General features: G+C 43.4%; 1 protein-coding gene and 1 long non-coding RNA gene across 3 annotated transcripts in view; one reads left to right on the top strand and one right to left on the bottom strand.

Moving 5' to 3' along the window:
* The first annotated feature begins 200 nt into the window (after positions 1 to 200).
* LOC142493414 (uncharacterized) lies at positions 201 to 18,468 on the top strand. 2 transcript variants are annotated; one of them, XR_012801099.1, is made up of 4 exons: positions 216 to 275; positions 10,627 to 10,865; positions 15,866 to 15,945; positions 17,492 to 18,468. It is a non-coding gene; the product is annotated as an uncharacterized LOC142493414 (long non-coding RNA). The 2 variants fall into 2 exon arrangements; XR_012801100.1 differs by lacking the exon at positions 10,627 to 10,865 and having other exon boundaries at positions 201 to 275.
* The window catches only part of LOC142493411 (gamma-aminobutyric acid receptor subunit rho-1), a 35,887-nt gene continuing 31,206 nt past the window's right edge, over positions 14,546 to 19,226 (bottom strand). Inside the window, exon 7 of the mRNA XM_075597440.1 lies at positions 14,546 to 15,956. Within this exon, the coding sequence (XP_075453555.1) occupies positions 15,669 to 15,956 (288 nt within the window). The 3' untranslated portion in view covers positions 14,546 to 15,668. The remainder of the gene's footprint in view (positions 15,957 to 19,226) is intronic.

The raw sequence follows: 19,226 nt of genomic DNA on the forward strand, positions 1-19,226 counted from the left end.
TTTCATATGATATATACTATTTATTTCATATGATAAGATATTCTATTAAATTCATACATGATATTCTATTCAGGGGCGCAGCTATAGTCTGGGCATCCCGGGCAAATTAGTGCCTGGGTCAGGAGGCGGGGCCCTGAGATACAGCAGGAAGGACAGAGGTGAAATTCCTTCCTCTGCAGAGCCTCCGTAGGTGGGCGGGGCCTAGATCAGGTGATGGGGGCTCAAGTAGAGCAGTGTGGTGCTGGGACTGCAACCTGAGAGACAGGCTGGGAAAGGTGAGAGGGAGGGGAAGGGTTAAATCACAGGGGTAAAAACAGACATGAGAGAAAAGAAGAGACACAAAGAGAAAATGAAGTACAAGAGAGAAATACATAAGAGGGAAAAGAAAGATGAGGGGGAGAAAAGATAGGGATAGAGACATGAGGGGGAGAAAAGAGAAAGAGATAGAGAGACACGAGGGGGAGCACAGAGAGAGACATGAGGGGGAGGAGAGAGAGAGACATGAGTGAGAGCAAAGAGAGAGACAAAGGGGAAAAGAGAGACATGAATGGGAGAAAGAGAGAGACGTGAGTGGGAAAAAAGAAAGAGAGAGATAAAGGGAAAGAGAGGCAGACGTGGGGAGAAAAAAGAGAGAGATACATGAGGGAGAGAAAAGGGAGGGAGACATGAGGGGTAGAAGAGAGAGACAAACGAGGGGGGGAAAGCGAGACAGACATGAGTGAGAAGAAAAATACAGACATGAGTGGGAGAAAAGACAGAGAGAGAGAGAGATGAGGGGGAGAAAAGAGAGAGAGACACGAGGGGAGAAAAAAGAAGGATAAAGACATGAGGGGAACAGAGACAGACATGAATGGGAGAAGTGAGATAGACATGAAAGGTAGAAAATAGAGAGAGATATGAGGGGAAAAGAGAGACAGACATGTGGGGAGAAAAGATACAGACATGAGTGGGAGAAAAGAGAGAGAGAGACATGAGGGGGAGAAAAGAGAAGGAGAGAGACATGAGGGGAAAAGAGAGACATACATGAATGGGAGAAGTGAGAGACAAATGAAAGGGATAAAATAGAGAGAGAGAGAGAGAGACATGAGTGGAAAAGAGAGGCAGACATGTGGGGAGAAAAGCGAGAGACATGAGGGGGAGAAAAGAGAGAGAGAGACAGGAGTGTGAGAAAAGAGAGAGAGAGATGAGGGGAAGAAAAGAGAGAGAGAGAGATATGAGGGGGATAAAAGAGAGAGAGAAACATGAGGTGGAGAAAAGACAGAGAGAGACATGAGGGGTAGAAAACAGAGACAGATATCATGGGGAGAAAAGAGATACAGACAGGGAGAGAGAAAGAGAGAGAGAAATGAGGGGGAAAAGGGAAGGAAAAGTGAAAAAGATGACGAGGAGGAGGGGGGAGATGAGTAGGAGGAGGGGGGAGATGTGTAGGTGGAGGGGGAGAGATGAGGAGGAGGAGGAAGGGGAGAGATGAGGAGGAGGGATGAGGAGGAGAGAGAATGATGAGGAGGAGGGAAGAGATGATGATGATGTGGAGGGTGAGAGATGATGAGAGAGCAGATCAGGGAGAGGATAGGAGAGGAAGAAAAAAATTGCAGTCACAATTAATATTAATGGGGCCCTGAATTTTTTTTTGCCTGGGGGCCCGCGCATGTCTAGCTACACCACTAATTTTATTAATTTAATATGATATGATATTCTATTCATTTTAATTGATATAGTATGACATTCTATTAATTTAATGTGATATTCTATTAATTTCAAGTAATATATGATATTCTATTCATTTTATTTGATATATTATTCTATTCTATTCATTCCATATGATATGATATTCATTTCATGATATGATATTATATTATAGTAATTTCATACCATATGATATTCTATTTATTTCATATGATAAGCTAGGATATTCTATTAATTGAATTTGATATGATATGAAATTCTTTAAATTTCATATGCTATTATTTTCCATTTATTTAATTTCATACGATATGATATCTATTAATTTCATATGATATTTTATTAATTTTTAAATGATATTCTAGTAATTTCATATGATTTGATATTCTATTTATTTCATTTTATATGATATTCTATTCATTTCATATGATATGGTATGATGTAGTGATGGATCAGGTACCCGGAAATTACCCGGTGCCCGGCCTACACAGCCATATTTAAGCTACCCGGGAATTTCACGGAAACGGCCCAGGGCTCTGGAACCCGGTGCCGGGTATTTCCATCCTGCTCTGCTCCCCCTGTCTTCCTCTTGGAGAACGACAGGAGCAGAGCAGCAGAAGATAAATACCTGCAGCCAACGGCGGAGGGAGCGTAAGATGATGACATCCTGCAGCGGTCATCAGCCGGGGCGGTGGGAGAGCAGGGTGACGACATCCTGATGCTGTCAGCAGCCGGCGGTGTGAGTGGAAGACGATGGCATCCTGCAGCTGGTGGCGGTGGGAGGAGAGGACTATGTGAGCGGAGCAGAAGCGGCACAGGCGGACATCCGGGGAGGAGCTGCTCTGTAGCAGTGGCAGACACCGGAAGTAAAAAGACTTCCACGTCAGACTGCTGAGGCGTGCTTCTTCCTGGCTGTCCTCCTGTGCCAATCCTGCTCCGCTCACATGGTCCTCTGCTTCCAGCACCACTGGCTGCAGGATGCCGTCATCCTCCTATCCCTCTGCTACTGGCTGCTGACCGCTACAGGATGTCGTCCTCCTCGCCCACCGCCAGCTGCTGCTGACCGCTGAACGATTTCGTCGTCCTCCACTCCCATCTCCGCTGGTTGCTGACTGCCGAAGGATGTCATCCTCCTCCACCCGGTCTGGCTGCTGACTACTGAAGGATGTCATCCTCCTCCACCCGGTCTGGCTGCTGACTGCTGAAGGATGTCATCCTCCTCCACCCGGTCTGGCTGCTGACTGCTGAAGGATGTCATCCTCCTCCACCCGGTCTGGCTGCTGACTGCTGAAGGATGTCATCCTCCTCCACCCGGTCTGGCTGCTGACTGCTGAAGGATGTCATCCTCCTCCACCCGGTCTGGCTGCTGACTGCTGAAGGATGTCATCCTCCTCCACCCGGTCTGGCTGCTGACCGCTGCAGGATATTAACCTCCTCTCTCTCCACCGCCGACCGCAGGTACTTCAAACATACCAAGCTGTGTCATTTTTGTTTTTTTCCCTGGGTACCCGGTGATTTTTTAGGACCCGATTCATCACTAGTATGATGTTCTCTTCATTTCATATAATAGGATAAGATATTCTATTAATTTCAAATGATATAATATGATATTTTTTTCATTTCATATGATATGATATAATATGATATTCTATTCAATTCATATGATATGTCATTTTATTCATTTCATAAGATATTATATTCATTTGATATATTATATGATATTCTATTAATTTCATGTGATATGATATGATATTCATTTGATATGATATGAAATGTATTTCATATGATATGATATATTATTCATTTTATATGATATGTTATGCTATTCTATTTATTTCATATGATATGGTATTCAATGGTATGCATTAAATATGTCATCATATGATATTCATTTCATATGATATATGATATGCTATTCATGTCATTTCATATGATATGATATTCTATTTATTTCAAATGATATATTATGAGATTCTACTTATTTCATATGATATGCTAGTCATTTCCTATATGATATTCTATTTATTTCATGACATGATATGATAGTATATTCATTTCATATGATATGATATTCTATTAATTTAATTACATATGATTTGATTTTCGATTAATTTCATATGATACAGTTTGATGTTATATTCTGTTCATGTTATATGATATGATATTATATTAATTTCAAATTATATGATATTCTATTAATTTCATATGATATTATATGATATTCTATTCAATTCATATGATATTCTATTCTATTCATTTCATATGATATTCTATTCATTTCATGTGATATGATATTAAGTTAATATGATATGATATAATATATTAATTTCATATATGATATTCTATGCATTTTATACGTTATTATATGATATTCTATTCTATTCATATGATATGATATTCTATGCATTTCATATGTTATGATACGTTATTCTAATCTATTCATATGATATGATATTAATAAAATATGATATTCTATTTATTTAATATAATATGATATTCTATTCATTTCATTTCATATGTTATGATATTCTATTCATTTAATATGTTATGATATTCTATTCCTTTCATATGATATAATATGATATTCTATAAATTTTATGACATGATACCCTATTCATTTAATGTAATATGATATAATATTCTATTCATTTCATATGATATGATATTCTATTAATTTAATATGATATGATATTACATAGTTACATAGTAGATGAGGTTGAAAAAAGACATATGTCCATCAACTTCAACCTTTGCTAAATTTAGACGACAGATACTTTAGCTCCAACTTATTGAGTCTGTGATAAAAACTCTCCTCCTTTCCCGCGCAGTTCAAAAACAGAATCCTCGGCCAGAAGATATGCAGATGTCCACTTCTTATTTCACTGCAGCTCAACTCTCTAAGGGCTCGTTCAGGCTGCCAGCTGAGGACTCGGAGGGAGGGCGGGAGGCAGGCAGTGCTGGGAGTTTGCTGGGCGACATGTGATTATCCCCCAGCAAACTTTTCAGCGTTGGGGAGGGGGCGGGGCTACAGACGCAGGGTAAAGTATCCAAGCTGCAGTCATGAAATCATTCTGAAGAATGATTTCATTGGCTGCCTTGGTCCCTGTGACGCTGCTTCAGCTCCAAGAAACGAAATTTTCGTTTACTGAAGCTGTCGTCAGCAGCAACTCCTGGCTTCGGAGGCAGGGCAGTAGCTACCCTGACAACAAGTATTCAAAGTGAATACTTTGTTGCTCACGGCAGCACGCACGTCAGCACGCCCTGCCCCCGAAGCCAGCACCCTGAACGAGGCCTAAATGTAGGCTGCCGCCCGAACCGTAGGCGGCTTGAAATCTGTCCCTAGCTATATAGGCAGGACTAGCCTTAGCTTTTGCGGGGCCCAAGGTGGCACGCTGGCAGCGGGGCCCCTCCTGTGGGAAAAGTTAAGGGAAGTTACCTGGAAGAGCGCCTCTCCTCCGGCAGCCTTGCAGAATCATGATGTCACCGAGCATTTGACAGCCCTGCTCACCCTGCCCTTAGGCCAGCTAACAACAGGGTATGAGAACGGTCTGATTAGAAATAACATGCATCAGGTGAAATCTTAGAATATATATAATATAGGTGTTCTCTCTCTCTCTCTCTCTCTCTCTCTCTCTCTCTCTCTCTCTCTCTCGTTAGCAGTTGAAACGACTAATATATGCACATAGTAGAGATGACATTGTCTTGTGTGTATTAAATGTATAAAAAAAAATCTTGCGTTTGATGCAATTTTTCCCAATATTAACTTTGTATTGGATACAATTATTGTACTAAATTTCCCTGTAATTTGTCTAGTATGCTATTTTTTTGTAAAGCACTGTGTATATTGTTGTCATTGAATAAGTAGAAACATACATTTTTGTAGTATGTATGTCTTTATTTATATAGCGCCATCCAGGTACACAGCGCTTTATAGCACTAATACATGTGACATAATACTATAACTTATAATGGGAATGAGCACTACAGACATAAAGTTCCTGCCTCGAAGATCTTACAATCTAACTGATAAGTAGGGAGAGCTTACAAAGACAGGAGGAGGGTGTTCTGGTATGTGCGTCTGCAAGGGGCCAAGGTCAGTGCATATGAGATGTATAGTATCAGCCAGCGGCGCAACCCATACACTTCGTTAAAGAGGTGTGTTTTAAGAAATGTCCTAAAGCTGGAGAGAGATGGTGCTAGTCGGATATTGAGGGGAAGGACATTCCTGGGGTGTGGGGCAGTGAGTGAGGTTTTAGGCAAGAGAGGGTTTAAGAAATAAAAGGGGTAGACTGAATATTTCCTTGAGCAGAACACAAGAGTCGTGCAGGTGTATAGCGAAAAATTAGGGCTGAGATGTAAGGAAGGGCAGAGGAGTGTGTAGCCTTAAAAGAGAGGACGAGAATTTTGTAAGTTATATGGAGTTTAATAGGAAGCCTGGAGAGGGATTTCAGCAGAAGAGACGCTGAGATAGATTTAGGAGAGTAAAGGGGTTCTAGCAGCAGCTTTAAGGATTGATTGAAGGGAAGACAGGTGTGAGGCAGGAAGTCTGGGCAGTAGAAGGTTACAATAGTCGAAATGGGAGAGAATGAGGGCCTGCATTAGAGTTTTAGCAGTAGAGCGACAGAGGAAAGGGCGTATCTTTGCAATGTTATGGAGGAAGAAATTACCGTTTTTAGCTACATTATGAATGTGAGAGGAGAAGTGAAATGTGACCCCTAGGCAGTGTGCTTGTGATACTGGGTGTATGATATTACTGCCCACAGTAATGTAGAAGGGGGCAGTAGGGCTCGACTTTGGAGAGAGTATGAGGAACTCCGTCTCTGACATGTTAAGTTTGAGTTGGCGGAGAGCCATCTAGGATGATATAGCAGAGAGACATTCAGAGACTTTGGGGGCTATTGTCAGGAATCGACGTTCTCCTCGCTTCCCACACAGAGCACTCCCTCTCCGCAGGGAGCCCCTGGACACACAAAAAATCCTGCCTTACCGGCCTCCACGGCTCCTCGCCCCTGCCGCCGTCGCGGGATCACTCCCCTCGGCGATTCCTCTGCTCAGCGCCGGGCGCACCCACGACCTCCTGCACGCACACCTACACGCACGCCAGCCCCAGACGTTATGTGCATGCATTCCCAGCTTACAGAGCACACGCCTAACAGAGCACTTTTAACCACTGCTCCTGCAGTGAGGCGTCGCCCCCAAGCATCACACAGTTCCATGCAAATCAAGGATTATACTCAGCTGGGCTGTAACACCTCCCTCCTATCAGGGAAGACTCCTTGCAGTCCTCCAGGCCTGCCCCCTTTTCCCATTGGCCTGCCCAGCTTTATTATGCCTGTGCTTCCCATCACTCGTCGCTCGACATAGTCTCTGTATGGAAGTACTTCTGGATTCTCTCAGTGTTTTCACAGGTTCTGACGCGGCTTGTACGACTACCCCCTCTGGCTCTCGATCTCGGCACCCCTTGGACAACGCTCACTCTGGTAACCCCTTGAACACGGCTTGGACTACGACCTATCTCCACTCTCCACTCCCTGACCTCGGCAAGGCATTCATCACTCTATCTCTACAACCGGTACCGTCAAGTATTGTCTACCTTACTACACCTGGCCTGGCAACGTTTCATACCACACTCCGGACACGCTCCCTTTGCTGCGGGTGCGTGTATTACCAGTTCCCCCTTCATCTCAGGGGATGGGTCTGGTCTGCGGGCAGCACCGGTGTAACATTATGTCGAGCCCACAAGACGCAGACCAGACCGAACTACAGCAGTTTCTCTCTAATCTGCTTCAGCAAAACCAGGCCATGGCGGATCAAATTGTGGCACTTACACGCCAGGTCGCAGTACTCTCAGACAGGGTACCGACCGCGACCCCGCCAGATGTAAGCCCCCACTCCGCAAGCGCAGTTAGCAGCTCAGATGTAAGGATTCCTCCCCCCAAGCCTTATGCAGGTGAACCGCAAGATTGTAGGGGTTTCCTAAACCAGTGTGAGGTGCAGTTTGAAATGGCCCCCCATCTCTATAATACTGATCGCGAGAAGGTAGCCTACATTTATAACCTCCTCACTGGCAGCGCCCTGGCTTGGGCTTCCCCGGTTTGGGAGCGAGGTTCTGACCTTACCCAAGATTACCCGGCATTTAAAGCCGAGTTTCAACGGGTAATCGATTCCCCCGCTCGTCGGGAGATGGCATCTGTTTCTCTCCTCCAGATCACTCAGGGACTTCGGATGGTGACACAGTATGCTGTGGAATTCCGGACTCTAGCAGCCGAGACTAACTGGGGACAAGAGGCTCTCGTCTCCGTATTCTGGCAAGGCCTGGCAGATCCCATCAAGGACGAACTCTCTCGCCAATCCAGGCCGGATCAACTGGAGGTCCTGATTGATTTGGCCGTCCGAGTGGATCAATGCATCCAGGTACGCCGCTCAGAGCGTCAGCGCACTCGCTTCCATAACTTTCAAGTTCCGTTCCCCAGTACTCTCAGCAGCACTCCTGCTCCCCCAAGTACTACCACACCTCTTCGTCCTGCACTGGAGTTGCCAGAGCCAATGCAATTGGGGGTACAACGCATCCGCACACCGATACGGCAGTTCCGCCACGCCGGGGGATTGTGTTTCTACTGCGGATCCATGGAACATCTGGTTCGGGAGTTTCCACTGTGTACGGGAAACGGGAACACCCAGTGAGTACAGAGGGGCTCTCTCTGGGTGTAATGTCTCCACGTCCCCTTCAAAAAAATGAACTCCCTAAGAAACTTACATTTCCAGTCTTCCTTTCAGGCGATAAGTTCAAGACTTCTACCGCCGCTTTCATTGACTCAGGAGCTGGAGGAAACTTCGTGGATCTTGAATTCGCCAGGGTAAACCGTATACCACTAGTGAGAAAGAAGGTTCCCATCGCACTCGTCGGTATCGATGGACGTCCTCTTACCCCGGCCCACATCTCCTTAGAGACGGCTCCCTTGCTTCTGTCTTCACATCTGCACAAGGAGACCTTAGTTCTCGATGCCATTCACACTCCTGGGATACCCATCACCCTTGGTCTTCCTTGGCTACAGCTTAACAATCCTCTCTTAGGGGACATTAGATTGTCTCTTTTTATTGTTCTGTATTGTTTGAAGCACCGGAGGGCATGGACGGGATGAGGATGGCTCAGTGAGTAAAGACACTGACTGGCACTACGTTTGAAGCAGGGGAACCTGGTTCAATTCCATGTGTCGGTTCCTTGTGACATTGGGGAAGTCACTTTATCTCCCTGTGCCACAGGCATCAAAAAATAGATTGTAAGCTCCACGGGGCAGGGACCTGTGCCTGCAAAATGTCTCTGTAAAGCGCTATGTAAAACTACGTAATATACAAGAACATGCTATTATTATTATAATATTATTAATGTATTTTAAATGGGCAAATGCACTATTATCCATATCTGGATAATAGTAGTTTTGCCCATTACTGTACTCTATGTGTTAGGGGGCGGGGGAGGGGGGTGTATTTATTTTAAAGTATTGTTTATTTTTTGGGGGCACACCATTGGTACCGCAGGCCAGCAGGGACCCCCAGACACCCACGGGGATCACCCGGGGACACCCGCGGGGATCAGCCGGGGACACCCGCGGGGATCAGCTGGGGACACCCGCCGGCCTCTTATACAGATGGTGTGTCTGAAAAAAAAAAGCTAAACAAAGAATTTTTTCTAAGTCCAGCTTCCTCTGCGCATGCCTTTAGCTGGCGCGTTTTTCCGGCGGGTTTTTAAAGCACGATTGACTTAGCTCTGTTTAGTGAATCCCGCTTACTGGCAAAAAACTGCGTGTTTGCCGTTTTTTGCCTGAGCGGATTTTTTTCACAGGCCAGAAAAAATGCCCTTTAAGGCCGATAAAGCGCTGTTTTCACTGCTTAGTGAATCGAGCAGAAGCCTGTATCGGCCTTAAAAACCACTTTGCATTCTTAAAACGACTTATCACTGCTTAGTGCATAGCCCCCTACGTTCTGAACAGCAGGTGTAAGGCATGGGGTTGAAAAGTAAATTTGTGTGTCATTAGCATAGACGTGATATTTGAACCCAAGAGATGTGATAAGGTCACCTAGAGAGAGTGTGTAAAGAGAAAATAGAAAAGAGGTCCCAGGACAGACCCCATGGGTATGCCCACAGAGAGATCGGCAGAGAATGAGGAGGTGTTAGCAAACGAGACACTGAAAGTACAATGGGAGAGGTAAGAGGAGTTCCAGGACAGAGCTCTGTTACAGATACCAAGAGTAGGGAGAATGTGAAGTTGGAGGGTGGTCCACAGTATCAAATACATCAGAGAGGTCAAGTAATATGAGCAGTGTGTATTGACCTTTGTCTTTGGCAGGATGTAGGTCATTAGTTATTGTGGTGAGGGGCTGTTTCTGTGGAGTGAGCAGTGCGGAAACCAGATTGTAGAGGATCTAGGAGAGAATAGGAGTTAAGAAAATAGAGCAAGCTGTAGTTCAAAATGAATGTTTCCTTGTTTCTGTGTCTGATCTCATCAGTGATTTATTCTTTGTTACACAGGTTTTTTTTAAGAAAATAGGTTAAAACAATTCTAGACACAGGTGACAAAATACTATTAAAATGGTATACCTGCCTAACTAACCTACCATACTTTCTTTTTACAGGGTTCCTGAGATACTCACCAGTGTAGTTAACAGTGTTTCCTCACAGGGATTTAAATGGCTATCCAATAGGAGGCCTCAAAAAATGTTGTTGTGGCTTCCTATTGTGGTAATTTTGTTTAGCCTGGAAGGACATTTAACACCAGTAAGTATGACTGTTTTTGAACAGTCAGTGAATGGTACATCGCTAATTGCAAAGGCAAAATAATGATGACCTTTTTTTATTCTTACCCCCCCTTTTATTTGCTTCGCCTTAGAATAAACAAATGTGCTAAATACCAATCTTCCCTAACTACTTTCCTTTTTTTATAGGATTGGAAATGGGGTGTCCTGCAGTGCTGCACTGCGCTATTTTTAGCTCCAGGAGCCCCCCTGGTTCTCGAGATGATAATTTCTGGGGATCCTACCAGTATTACTTCCTGCTTTTTAAAGAGTGTTTAAATTGCAATCCAGTAGGAAGCCACAATCGATGATGTTGCAGCTTGTTTTTGGACTGCGATTTGGCAGCCATTTTTTCCCCATGAGGGAGAATTAAGCCAGTTTTTTCACTGGTAAGTAACTTGGGAACGGTGGGGTTCTCTGAGCTGAAAATAGTGTCTCTATGCTTAGGGGGACCCCCTGGTTCCAACCCGGAAACATGGCTATCCTCTAAAACCCCTGATGCAAATATCGCCATTCAGGGATACTCCATTTTTAGGAGAGATAGGTCAAAGAGAGGAGGAGGGGTGTTATTTTATATTGCAGACACCTTACAATTTACACTGTTACATTGCCCACCAAGTCCACCCTCTTTTGAAACTCTAGTTGGCAAAATCTGCCTCCCCTTTTCTAAGCCCATCTTGCTTGCTGGCATCTACCGCCCCTCTAAAGCCCCTCTACAATCCTTGACTGATATCACCCAATTTCTTGCCTCCATTTCCTCTCTGAATGAGAAGAGTGAGCTGCTAGTTCTAGGGGATTTCAACTTCAATTGGCTTGACCCTAAAAACCACAAAATCCAGATACAACTCAAGTCACTTAACCTATCGCAACTCATTTCCCAACCCACACGAATAAACCTGAAGTCGCATAACCATTCCTTGCTAGACTGGATTCTCTCCTCAAACCCCAGCAGAATCCAATCCTCTGGCATCCTTCCTGATATTTTCAGTGACCATGCAATAGTGTACTGTGTAAGGAAAATTAAACCGCCCCATTCAAGCCCTAAAGTTCTCCTCACTAGAACATTTAAAAACTTTAACCCACAACAGTTTCTGGATGACCTTACCAACTGCCCATGGCACAGAATCGATTTAATTCCCGACCCTGATTCTGCGCTCGACTATTTCCAATCCGAGTTCTTAAAACTCTGCGATACCCATGCTCCACTACGCAGAATAAGGGTACGGGGTGCCCACCTTCCATGGGTTACACCTGACCTTATAGCACTCTACCAGTTCAGGGATGCCTTGTGGAAAAGCTACAAAGTAACTGGCACTACCAAGGATCTCAATCACTACAGATGCCTGCGGAACGTGTGCACAAGGCAAACAAGGTATGCAAAAGCACAATATTACTCTGACAATCTCCACCAAAATACATCAAACCCAGGTAACTTCTGGAAGGTTATCAACAATATATTCCAGGCTCTTAACCATCAACAACCAAGTAATATCACTAAGGGGGATATTACTCTGACAAACCCCACTGACATTGCAAATGCATTCAATGATTACTTTGTGGGGTGTGCCACTAACTTATTAGCGAAACGCAGCACAAACCCCAAACATGAATCTCATCCTGGGAGTATCCCTACAGTCCCACCCCCTCCCAACACTGCCCACAATTTTCAATTTAGCCCAGTATCTGAAGAGGAGATTACACAAGCGCTCCTCAAACTAAAACTAAGCAGCCAATGTGGACCCGACTTACTACAATCTAGGTTCCTACGACTTGGTGCCCCAGCCATTGCCAAACCAATTGCGTCCATAGTCAACTCTATCCTGTCTGCAGGCCATATCCCTAAGACCTGGAAAACTGCCAGAGTTGTCCCAATCTTCAAAAGTGGGGACAAAAACACTGTCTCAAACTACAGGCCAATCTCACTTCTCCCAATTCTATCCAAAGTTATGGAAAAATGTGTCCACTCCCAATTAAGCGATTTCTACACCAAGACAAATTTCCCTAGCCAATTCCAGTCTGGGTTTCGTCCCAAACACTCCACCGTAACTACCCTGCTAAAAGTTTGCAATGAAATCCAGTGTGGAATGGAACGGGGACAACTCACTGGTGCAGTATTCCTAGATTTTGCAAAGGCTTTTGACACAGTTGATCATGTTATCCTGCTTAACAAACTCCAGAGCTCTGGAATAGGGAAACATGCTTTAAACTGGTTTCAGTCCTACCTATCAGGAAGATCCCAACATGTGTCCATCTCAGGCTCTAACTCCAACCCCCTGGATATCACCTGTGGTGTACCACAAGGTTCTGTTCTGGGGCCCCTACTCTTCTCAGTGTTCATTAATGATCTTCCCACAGCTTGTAAGGAAGCCTCAATACACATGTATGCAGATGACACAATCCTGTATGCACACAGCCATAGCCTCTCTGACCTTCAACACATACTTCAGTCTGATTTTTTGAGACTCGAAAACTGGATTTCCCAAAACAAACTGTTTTTAAACACTGACAAGACTGTAACAATGGTATTTGGGACTAAGGCCCAGGGCATGGTTACTGCTTGCTTGCTCTCGCTTGCTCTCGCTTGCTGCTGCTTGCCACTGAGCCCCTACAGTCGCAATTAAAGCGGCTTTAGTAGGGGCTCGCGCATGCTTTCCGTTGCTTGCTGAGGCGCGCTTGAACAGAGCCGACAGTGAAATTTTAAATTCACGCGCTGAGTCCGCTCACGTGACGCCTCAGCAACCAATGGAAGGAGAGCAGGGAAATGTGAACGGGGTCTGGCGCCAGCGGAGTGAGTGTACCTTCTGCCCGATTCCTGTGGCTGTCAGCCTGCGGGAGATGGAGGGGGCTTGCGCCGCCGGGGGGGAGCGGGTGATGTGCCTCCATCTGCCCGATCCCTGTGGCTGTCAGCCTGCGGGAGATGGAGGGGGCTTGCGCCGCCGGGGGGGAGCGGGTGATGTGCCCCCTTCTGCCCCGTGTGTCTGTGTGTGTGTGCATGTATGTGTGTGTGTGCACATGTATGTGTGTGTGTGTGTGTGTGCATGTGCATGTGCATGCATGTGTGTGTGTGTGTGTGTGTGTGTATGTATGTATGTGTGTGTGTGTATGTATGTGTGTGTGCATGTGTGTGTGTGTGTGCATGTATGTGTGTGTGTCCATGTGTGAGTGTGTGTATGTGTATGTGTGTGTGCATGTGTGTGTGTGTGTGTGCATGTATGTGTGTGTGTCCATGTGTGAGTGTGTGTATGTGTGTGTGTGTGTGTGTGTACCAGTGTGTATGTGTGCGTGTATGTGTGTATGTGTGTGCATGTGTGTGTGCATGTGTGTGTATGTGTGTGTGTACCAGTGTGTATGTGTATGTGTGGTGTGTGATGTGTGTGCGCGAATATATTTATCAAAGTTGCACAATGTTAATAAATAATTTACTCTCACATGTCTTTTTTTAAATTTTTTAAATATTATATAATATACACACACACACACACACACACACACACACACACACACACACACACACACACACACACACACACACACACACACACACACACACACACACACACACACACACACACACACACACACACACACACACACACGTTCCCCAGTGACACACAAACACACAGATCACTTCAAAGTGACACACACACACAGTGATACCCGCCTCCCAAGCGCTTGCTGTCTCCTCTGCAAGGACAGCAAAAAGCTCCTGGTAGAGCGAGCGGCAGCAAGCGAGAGCGAGCGGCAGCACCTAAGCGCTTACTATGTCCAAGGCCTAAGACTAAATTTGTAAAGCTTCCAGTGACTGAGCTCCTGATTAGAACCAACGCTACCACCACCCTAACACCTGTCACTAGTTTTAAATACCTGGGCTTATGGTTTGACTCCCACTTAACATTCGGGATGCACATTGATACCCTGACAACCAAGACCTATGCCAAACTAGGGGTACTTTACAGGAACAAATCCTCCCTAAGTCTCCTGGTCAGAAAGCGTATTGCACAGCAGATGCTAATGCCAATTATTGACTATGGAGACATAGTATATGGCTCGGCTCCTCAAACCCACCTTAGCAAACTTGACACCCTCTACAATTCAATTTGTCGTTTTGTTCTCCAATGCAACCTCAACACACATCACTGCGAAATGCTCAAAGAACTAGATTGGTCATCACTAGAGTCTAGGCGCAAAGTTCACCTTTCCTGTCTCACCCTCAAATACTTTCTGGGCAAGCTACCCAGCTACCTGAACAAGCTCCTCACCCCTACCACATGCAGTACCTATCACCTGAGATCAGACTCCAAAAGACTATTCATGGTCCCAAGACTCAACAAAGTATCCGGACGTTCCTCCTTCTCCTTCCGTGCACCCCAAAAACTGGAACAACCTACCAGAGACTCTCATATCCACCACCAGCTTAAGTTCTTTCAAATCTAAGGCTGTCTCACACTTTAATCTGGTCTGTAACTGTTTCATACAGTACGCTCATAATATATATTTTCTTTAACTGTGCATGCAATGTCTTGTATATAATGTATACCTTGTTCATTTATGTAACTGTATTTGTAACCATGTATTATTTTGTTTTACTCTGTGCCCAGGACATACTTGAAAACGAGAGGTAACTCTCAATGTATTACTTCCTGGTAAAATATTTTATAAATAAATAATAAATAAACCCCGTAAAAAATCCTTAACAAATAAATACAATCCTTTTGTTGTTCAGTCTGAAACACTGCTGTAGTGGGTTGTTGTTAAAATGTACATTGAAGTTCCATGAAGTACAGGTGATGATTCCTGTACATACAAGAAAATAAGTCCACTTAATCACCAGTTACTGTAGAAACATTAACGGCAGCAATATCTGCACTTTTTGGCTGAGCAGATTTATATGATAAGTGAAAATGTACAGCATATACTGCATGTACTTCTAAATACCGAAACATTGGTATTTGGCTTAAGCTCCACTATAAAAACACAAAGTAAAAAAGCTAGAACACGAAAGAAATTTTCAGATCAAAAAGACACATAATACAGTACAGATACATTTCATGACGTTTGTAGGGCAGCAAAAACGGGGTTATTGATGAATAAAGCAGCATAAAAATTAATCTTCTCTTCTGTTTTATCTACAGTTCTATACAACAATTCAGTTTACGTCCAGGGAAATTGTCTGTTGGCATGCATGATTGTTTTTAACAGAAAATTGACCAGTATATTATATTAAATAGAATATATGCTGCTGGAAATATTGATCTTGAATATTTGTCGATAGCGTGAGTGTCGATGCGCATGCTGACATAGGCACGTTGGCTCTTTCTTCTGGTTGAATTTCTTTCTGTGCTAAGCGCAAGCTGCACCATGATCCTGTCTTCTTTCTCTCCATTTTCAGACACAAAATGTCCCAAGTTGTTTACCTCCCCATCACTATAGCTGCTGTCCATCATTGGTCGTGCTTGAGGTACTCCACAGGTACAAGGAAGCTGTTAACAGAATTGACAATAGAATTACAATATTATACAATTACAATGTAGATAAATATTTGGTGATTACTCACTCAATTCCCTTTGTCAAAGATATTGTTTAGTTTTGTATGAACTGGATTCTTGCTTTAGACCAGTGTTTTCTTTTTATTTTTTTTGGGTTAAGGAACCCTATAATTAAATTCTGCGGAACCTCAACCCTCTCTAATAGCGCATCTGAGATCAGATGCATTTTAAGAAACCCCAACCCTCTCTAATAGTGCGTGTGAGATCAGATGCATTGTAAGGAACCCCAACCCGCTCTAATAGTGCGTCTGAGATCAGATGCATTGTAAGGAACCCCAACCCGCTCTAATAGTGCGTCTGAGATCAGATGCATTGTAAGGAACCCCAACCCTCTCTAATAGTGCGTCTGAGATCAGATGCATTGTAAGGAACCCAACCCTCTCTAATATTGCGTCTGAGATTAGATGAATTGTAAGGAAACTTAACCCTCTCTAATAGTGATCGATAGGAACCGGTGATTCAGAGGTTAATTGTATCCTTGTAATCAATTAAAGCATCCCACATAGCAACTTCAGTGAGTATTAAGTTGTTAATCAACATCCCATAGCAAGGGTTAAGGAACCAGTACCTAGTGCTAGCTAGCACATATTTATAGTACCCACTATGTCCCATTGAAAGCTGACATGAAGCATAAATATTCAAATAACTCACTCAGTTATTTGTTGCTATCTAGGGGTCTGTTATGATCAGTTTGATTAATAAATAATTTAATATTTTTCTATATTGGCCTCCAATTTGTTGGCATTGCTCTGCCCCCGTTTCTATTTTTGCCTGTCTAATAGTGCGTCTGATATAAGATGCATTGTAAGAAACCCCAACCCTCTCTAACAAACTGTCTGAGATCAGATGCATTGTAAGGAACCCCAACCCTCTCTAATAGTGCGTCTGAGATCAGATGCATTGCAATCAATCCCAACCCTCTCTAATCGCGCTTCTGAGATCAGGTGCATTGTACAGCACAATTCACCTGCATTTGATACAATTTTTAAATGACCTCAAAGATTGCAGGGAACCCTTGAGGGATGCCCAGGGAACCCAAGGCTTTCTAGGAAACCCTGTTGAAAAACACTGCTCCACACTTTACACATCTCAGTGTATTGAATAACCTGTTTCAATAACATCAGTCCCTGGATGAAAATATAATATGCTTTATGATAGTTCTTTATATTAATGTTTTATAATAGTTTTATGCATAACACACTGTATTTTTGGAAACTAAGGTCTGCCCTTTCTGCATTATGTATCATCCTGGGCCAGCTAGTTCAAAATTATTAGTGAATCCCATATGTGTATTATTCTATATATAATCTCTCAAGGTACATTTCTTTTGTATTTTCTTGATTATTGTACTGAATGAGTTCTCTTTACACTGTACATATTGTTAATGTTGCTAATTATTTTAACTAGTGTATTTTATGTAAGGTTTTTTTTTTTTTTTTTTTTTTAACTAATGTAATCTTTTTTTCCAGAAAACACTATTATTTTATATAATCTAATGGCAGTCTACAACTACAGTATGTACAAGATATATACGATGCGTGCAGCTACGCCCATTTTTGGCAGTTTTTAAACACCATTATTTTGTGTGCAGCTTTGTAATGAAGAGCCAGAGAAACCAGTGAAGAGACCCTCAGCCACTAATGTATCTGTTTCTTTGTAATACAGGCCATTAAACCCACTACATGGGTAGCTGGCAACACAAAACAAAGGTGAAGTCCAGCTAGGTACCCCTAAAACCATGTAAACTGGCTGTCTCAGTAATGTTTAATTCAGCCAAATGTATTTAAAGCTGCAGTTCATTCAATATCCTGCATGTGTGGTTTTTTTAATAAATCAGTCTGTAGTAAGAAATAATACTTTTAGCATTTTCTGTTTTTAAAAAAACAACTTTGAAAGACCAATTTTCTTGTATTCTATTTTAACAGCCATTTGCTAAGGCACTGCCCCTTCATGTCCTGTCACAAACCCAGGCACACCCCTTTGTCAGCACTGCCCTCCCTCTCTCTAAACGTGCACTAGCATCTGGTCACATGATCTTCCTCATAGTACATTCAAGGAAGCTGGAGAAAATGGATCACCAATGCATAGAAGCTCGGATAGGCGATTTCAAACTTATTACAGTGTTTATTCCATTCATTGCACGTGTATATAATGTAAAATTGTAATAATTCCATTTATAGCAAACGTGTATATGTGAATATTATTTAGATGTATATGTATGTTACTGAAATGTGGAGTGAGTGTGTAGGTAAATACAAAAAAAAAGTTGAAAAAGTTGGCCGTGACTGACGAAACGCGTCAGGGAGTGTCATTACGTCAGACGCACAGGCATTGAAGTCAACACGAAGCTCTGGAGCGGACCTATCCATGCGCAGGTGCTAAAGAGATTTCACTACACGGAACTGATTTCTTGGACTTTTAACAGCACACCAGCCCTGGAAACCTGCGGGGACGCTGATCCTTTACCAACGGAGCCTGGGACTGTCCCAAAGAGCTTGCAGTTTGAACCGGATGGTGGTGATTATTATCACATATGCCTGATTTTATTGTACTTTTGTGCACTCTCTCCTGTGTGCGCTCTCTCCTCTTTTTTTCCTTTTATATATATATATATATATATATATATATATATATATATATATATATATGAAGTTATGTGAGTAAAAAAGTGACAAAAACCCTCCATAGCAAGGCAAATAGCAAATGGAAATATTACTGTATGCTCATTTGTATGTATATATATATTTATATACACACACACTTCAAATACGGATAGTGATTCACGTAAATGATATATATATATTCACTTTCTGGGAGTATAAGAGTGACTGTCCTGTTGTTCCTTTTTTTGTATCCATCATTGAATGGTATGCACCCTCTCTTTACGTTTATTTTATACTAGCTGAGAGACCCGGCGTTGCCCGGGATGTAATGTTCCCGCTCCTCTCTCTCTCCTCACCCCTCCCCCTCTCTCTGTTTGTCCCCCATTCACATCAATCCAGTTCCCCCCCTCCCTCCTTTACAGCTTCATGCAGTGTGTGTGCGTCAGTCATTGTGTGTGCGTCAGTCAGTCAGTGTGTGTGCGCGCGCGTCAGTGAGTCTGACGCAGAAACACAAACACACACACACAGACTGACTGACGCACACACACACAGTCAGTGTGTGCGTGTGTGCCTCAGTCAGTCAGTGTGTGCGTGCGGCAGT

This window comes from Ascaphus truei, chromosome 4, assembly GCF_040206685.1.
Source record: "Ascaphus truei isolate aAscTru1 chromosome 4, aAscTru1.hap1, whole genome shotgun sequence".
Taxonomy (NCBI): Eukaryota; Metazoa; Chordata; class Amphibia; order Anura; family Ascaphidae; genus Ascaphus; species Ascaphus truei.